The 6,820-nt window shown below is 37.8% G+C and overlaps 1 protein-coding gene across 4 annotated transcripts in view; it reads left to right on the plus strand.

The window, feature by feature from the left end:
- The window catches only part of Pxd (Peroxidase), a 1,822,298-nt gene extending 1,815,793 nt beyond the window's left edge, over nt 1-6,505 (plus strand). For all 4 annotated transcript variants that reach the window (XM_067760232.1, XM_067760234.1, XM_067760233.1 and 1 more), the window contains one exon: nt 6,194-6,505. In XM_067760232.1, coding sequence (XP_067616333.1) covers nt 6,194-6,275 — 82 coding nt within the window. In that variant the 3' untranslated portion in view covers nt 6,276-6,505. The remainder of the gene's footprint in view (nt 1-6,193) is intronic.
- The last annotated feature ends 315 nt before the right edge of the window (nt 6,506-6,820 follow it).

Genomic DNA, 6,820 nt, shown 5'->3' on the forward strand with positions numbered 1-6,820 from the left:
TTACTGCTGAACCCTTTTTCCAAACTAAAGTTAAGTGGTATGTCCTGGTTCTTATAGCGCATAATTTTTCTCCGCATATCGATTCTGATGTCATGGTCAACCAAGAAGTCCACTCCCAATATGACTTCATCAACGATCTCCGCCACAACGAATTTGTGTAAAACCATGACCTTCCCAATTAGGACTTCACATATCACTTCTCCCTGGACTTGGTTATACTCGCCTGTGACCGTACGCAACCTTGCTCCAGGTAATGACTTTACTCTCCTGTAAACCAAATCAGATCGAATCAAGGAATGAGATGCGCCCGTATTTACAGTCAGTACATGTTCTTTGCCATCCACATTCCCTCTGACGGTAAGACTGCGCGATTTTCTACCAATATGCAATACAGATATCACAGGGATTCAATAGCTGGATCTAGCTCTCGATCTCTACCTCTTACTCGCTCTTGCTCATCTCCTCCAGCTTTGCGTTTACGGCCACCCACGCTGTTGGAACTACTAGGATCAAGATCGCAATGACGGGCAATGTGACCGGGCTTCTCGCATTTGAAGCATTTCATAACTTTTTCACTCCGCTTTTGCGATCCTTTCAGTGCCTCCAATATTGCCTCTACCCACTCTGGCCTTTCTACTTCCACGCGATGAGCTTTGTATGCGGGCTTACTCAAAAGTGACGCTGTTTCCTGAATCAGTGTGTGGGATACCGTCTCAGCAAATGTTAGTTTTGGATTCGCATATGTAGCCCCTTCGTTTCCACATCTCGTATGCCATTTATGAAGCTCTGGATTTTTACCCTTTCAGTGTATTCCACGGGTGCGTCCGCATTTGCCAAATGAGCCAACCTTTCAACATCCGAAGCAAACTCTTGCAAAGTCTCATTAGCTTTTTGGTAACGCTTTTGCAATTCTATTTGAAATATCTGTTTCCTGTGTTCGCTTCCGTATCGCCGTTCTACAGCAGCCAGCAATGCGTCATAACTGTTCCGTTCATACTCTGGCATAGTCTGTAAGATTTCGGCAGCTGGTCCTTTCAATGCTACGAAGAGTGCGGCAAATTTATCTTCCACATTCCAGTTGTTCACTGCTGCGGTCTTCTCAAACTGTAGCTTAAAGACCTGGAAAGGAACAGAACCGTCAAAGGATGGTGCTTTTACCTTTGGATTACTCGCTGAAACTGCCGGGCGATTTAGTTGCAACTCCTGTATACGATCTTTCAAAGCATCCATCTCGGCCTCCATTTTATCTTGTCGTTCACTAAAAGCCTCTAGCTGCGATGAGGCTTTTGTTTCCTGTGCCTCCAACTTCGTTGAGATACGCTCTTCCTGGGCTTCGAGTTGTAATGTTATGTGTGACGCCATGTGTGTTTTCTGTTCATCCAATTGTGCTTCAATCTTCGCTGTTATACGGTTCTCCTGCGATTCCAGCTGAGATGACATTTGCGACGAAATGTCGGATATACGCGTTTCTTGTGCTTCAATCTTCGATGTTATGCGTATCTCCTGCGATTCCAATTGTGATGACATGTTGGTAGGTATTTGTGATGACGTTTCGGACATTTGTGCCGATATTGCAGCCAATATCATGTTAAGGTCTGTGTTCGCCATTGTCTGCGGTGTTTCATTTTCCTCTTCAATTTTTGTTGTTGTATCGTCCCCATCAGGATAAAAGACATACTCGTCCACATCAATTCCTTCTGCTGTTATTGTTAGGATAATAATGCAAAATGGCCTTTATTAAAGTACTTCACAATAACACTCAAACTTTGCAACGAATAGCTTGCTTTATAACCAAACTGATTGATAGCTCAAATGAAACTCTAATATTCAAAATAATACTGCTCTTGCTCACTAGATAGCGTCTTAGTCGAAACTGCTTGACAACTCAAATCAAACTGAATTCCAGCGCCTCTACAATTGCCGCCTTTTATACTCTTTGATTTCAACCCTCGCATCTTCTAGGCGCTTCCAGAATCCACTAGTACAGCAGCTCTCAAACTTCTCAGCTGTAACTACAATTGCACAATTTTATAGTTTTTCTCATTGCATACTTATAGGAGTATCTCAGATATATGCATGTGTTTGTGCATTGACTCTCCGCTGCTCGTATACGTACATGGTACATATGTGTAGACGCAATTATTCAATGGAAGCACTTTAACCCAAAAAGGCAAATTTCTGTGGTTTATCACGTACCTAGCACACGCAATTCAGATTTTATAAACTATTTACGTAATGTCTTAGGTATTACTTGTGAAAATTCTGAAAACAATATACTTGTATTAGGTTTTAATATTAATTTAAATAATCATAACGATTACGTCCTCCTCTTGTCCTTTTGGTTTAAGGCTTTCTTTCCTTTTCAAACTCTTCCCGAGGCGTAAATTCTGTGTTGGAGGTTCTTTTGCAAGCATTTGTTATTCTCTGACATCTTTTTGGTGACGTCGGCGTCCTCCTTGTATCACCTTATTTTAAGGGATTTGAAGCCCGTCCGCTCCTAGCGTGTTAGGATTGTTATCCTTGGGACTTAACTATTTCTTTATTTTCGTAGATGAATTTTGCCCGTTGCCAGAATATTGTCCCAAGCTGCGTGGGCAACTTATTTGGAAGATGTAGGTAGTGCTGTACCTTCTCCGTATACCGCGATACTGTAAGTACCTTACAATGCTGTTCCGATACACTCAGTAAAAAGCTCAGCGTATCCTTTGCCTTCATCACGCATGGTATCTATAATTTGACTTTTGGTATTGTGGGGATTTGAGCTCTGAGGTGGTGGATCCTCAAGATCAATACATAACTAAATGCTATCAAGATTCCTTTGTTATGCTTTATCTCAATTTAGAGATTTATTTGATATTTAACGTTATTCTTGTAACTTTTATCATTAAATCTCGAAATGTATTAGATTTAAGTAAAATTTCAGTATAATATTTTATGTGGGGCAACCTCCTGGCGGCCTCCTACCACACCGAAGATCCCGGTTTCTAGCCTCGGACAAGGTAACATCGCAAATTTAGAAAAATGTTTTTTTTTGTTTTCAATTACAGACAATTGTTCTTAGCGGGGTCGCCCCTCGAGATTGATTTGGCAAACACTCTGAGTTTATTTCTGCCATGAAAAGCTTCTCAGTGAAAACTGACCTGTCTTGCAGATGCCGTTCGGAGTCGGAATAACACATGTAGGTCCCGTCTCGCCATGTTGTAGGATAAATTAAAAGGAGCACGACGAAAATTGGAAGAGAAGCTTGGCCTAAAATCCCTTCGGAGGTTATCGTGCCTTGCATTTGTTACTTTTTATTTTTTAACCTCCAATTCAAATATTATGCAAATTTCTGACAGGAACATATAAACTGTTTTTAAAATTGTTGTCCGTGATTTATATGGGAAATTTTCAAATTTGTATTGCCAAACGAGAGTAAAATAAAAGATAGTCCAAATACAACATTCATGTAGTATGTTTTTTGGTTTGCAGATAATGTATGTGTTTCAAAAATTTTTAATTTTAATTTTTAAACTGTCTCTTGGCTGCCACTTTATAATATTTTAAATATTATAAGGAAGGCTAAGTTCAGGTGTAACCGAACATTACATACTCAGCTGAGAGCTTTGGAGACAAAATAAGGGAAAATAACCATGTAGGAAAATGAATCTAGGGTAACCCTAGAATGTGTTTGCATGAGATGGGTATCAAATGGAGGTATTAAAGAGTATTTTAGAAGGGAGTGGGGCATGGTTCTATAGGTGGGCGCCTTTTCGAGGAATGGCCATAAAGGTGGACCAGGGGTGACTCTAGAATGTGTTTGTACGATATGGGTATCAAATGAAAGGTGGTAATGGGTGTTTTAAAAGGGAGTGACCCTTAGTTCTATAGGTGGATGCCTTTTCGAGATATCGCCATAAAGGTGGACTAGGGGTGACTCTAGAATGCGTTTTTACGATATGGGTATCAAATGAAAGGTGCTAATGATTATTTAAAAGGGAGTGGGCCTTAGTTCTATAGGTGGACGCCTTTTCGAGATATCGCCGTAAAGGTGGACCAGGGGTGACTCTATAATGTGTTTGTACGATATGGGTATCAAATTAAAGGTATTAACGAGGGTTTTAAAAGGGAGTGGCCCTTAGTTGTATATGTGAAGGCGTTTTCGAGATATCGACCAAAATGTGGACCAGGGTGACCTAGAACATCATCTGTCGGGTACCATTAATTTATTTATATATATATATATGTAATACCACAAACAGTATTCCTGCCATGATTCCAAGGGCTTTCGATTTCGCCCTCCAGAACTTTTTCATTTTCTTCTACTTAATATGGTAGGTGTCACACCCATTTAACAAAGTTTTTTGCAAGGTTGTATTTTGCGCCAAAAACCAATCCAAGCACCATGTTTCATCGATTTTTTCGTATTTGGTATAGAAATTTTCGATATCGAAAAAGTGGGCGTGGTCATTGTCGGATTTTGCCCATTTTGGATACCAAGATAAAGTGAGCTCACATAAGTACGTGAACTAATTTTAGTAAAGATATATCGATTTTTGCTCAAGTTATCCTGTTAACGGCCGAGCGGAAGGACGGACGGTCGACTGCGTATAAAAACTGGGCGTGGCTTCAACCAATTTCGCCCATTTTCACAGAAAACAGTTATCGTCATAGAGTCTATTCCTGTACCAAATTGCACAAGGATTGGTATATTTTTGTTGGACTTATGGCATTAAAAGTATTCTATACGAATTATTTTTGAAATTTTCTTTTATTTTTGTATTTTGTTGCACCATATTATTACCGGAGTTGAATGTTGACATAATTTACTTATATAGTGTAAAGATATTCAATTTTTTGTTAAAATTAGACTTAAAAAAAAATTTTTTTAAGTGGGCGTGTTCGTCATCTGATGCCAAATTTCATCACGATATCTTCAACTAAACTTTTAAATTACCTTCTTTTAAAAGTGGGCAGTGCCACGCTCATTGTCCAAAATTTTACTAATTTTCTATTCTGCGTCATAAGGTCAACCCATCTACCAAACTTCGTCGCTTTATCCTTCTTGGGTAATGAATTATCGCGATTTTTCGAAATTTTCGATATCGAAAAAGTGGGCGTGGTTATGGTCCGATTTCGTTAATTTTAAATAGCGATCTGAGATGAGTGCCCAGGAACTTACATACCAAATTTCACTAAAATTTACGTTATCGTGTTTACGGATGGACGGACTGACATGGCTAAATGAATTTCTTTTTTCGCCCAGATCATTTTGATATGTAGAAGTCTATATCTATCTTGATTAGCTTATGCCGTTACGGATTACCGTTATGCGTACAAAATTAATAGACTCTGTGAGCTCTGCTTAGTTGAGTATAAAAAATAAAGAATCAAATTAAACCACAGTTTGGAAAAAGTGAACTTGTGAAGTGACTTAGTGAAGTGTCACGAATGAAAATGCCGCGAAGTATTACTTAGCTTCATTTATGATTTAATGAGTCTGCAACAGAGTTAGGAGGCAGAAGATCGCAAACTGTTTTGAACTACATATGCCATATTAAAACTAATCTATGTTATAAACTGAAGTTTATTTCAATCAACAACATAATGCTGGGCAAAGAAATTGGTGAGCAAGCCTAGGTGCTCAATTTTTCATTGGTGAAAGACATAGGGTGGCCCTAAAAATGTAATAATACAATAAGGTGAATAATATTGAGCAGTTTTTGTTATTAGTGCTTTCGATGTGGCCCTTTGTGCCCTAAGTATATTCATATATGATTAAGTATTTGATAAAAATACCCTTTAGTTATATTTTTGTAGTTTGAACAAAACCATTTCTGTTAGTTTTAACATTAGCACAACTAATTTGTTAATTATATAATTTATATACCGATAAAGAAAACACAGTTTGGTCCTTTCTTTTGAAATTTGGTGCTTTTTTCTATGAGTTTTGTTCCCAAATAAAAACAGGTGTTTAATCATGTTCAATATTTACATAAGGGCAATGCCTTCCCTGGACTTTTCGTTTCACGTATTCTGACCCTAGGGTTAATTTCCATTTTTGCATTTAGTAAGATCTAAAAATCTGAGAGTTCATGTGCTGGAGTTCTCTTGTTAATGGCAGTTTCTTTTCCGAACAAGAACTTAAAATTTGCAACATTTATTTAATTTATATATTTTTAGCTATAAACTAAAAACAATTTTTTTTTTTCAGAAATCCCATTGTGCCCTGTGAGAATATTCCACAAGTTGATTTAACGAAATGGATTGACCAAAAACCTGTATTACAAGGGTAGATGCTGTGAACACCATTCTCTTGGGCTATAGTAAATGAAACATGGTGCCAGTATACGAGAAAAAAGTTTTTATAAAATTCCATCATACATTTTTAAATTTAAGTATTTAGTATTATTTAAAAAATTTTAAGTATTTCAGATTGTATATATAAATATGTATGTCAGTATTTACAAAACAGCGAAAACTATACTTATTTTAGACAAATTTTATCTTATAAATTGAGCCGGCTGGTGATATAATGAGAATTTCACAAACTAACATGCGGTTTTACTAGCAGTCCCTGTCATTAACTGAAACAGGTTGGCTTTATGCGAAATAGGTTCAACATATTGCGACGAATATGACTGACACTAAGTGATACCCACATTCCCTAGTCTGATGCTAAGTAAATGAAGTCACAACAACAATAAAGCAGACAGTCACTTGTATCTACATAAACGAATCAAACATTATGTCTACACATATGTACGTACACGCAGCGGAGAAGCAACGCACAACCACATGCGTATAAAAGGCAACAACACTAGAGGCGCGATAATCAGTT

This window comes from Eurosta solidaginis, chromosome 1 (assembly GCF_040869045.1).
Source record: "Eurosta solidaginis isolate ZX-2024a chromosome 1, ASM4086904v1, whole genome shotgun sequence".
Taxonomy (NCBI): Eukaryota; Metazoa; Arthropoda; class Insecta; order Diptera; family Tephritidae; genus Eurosta; species Eurosta solidaginis.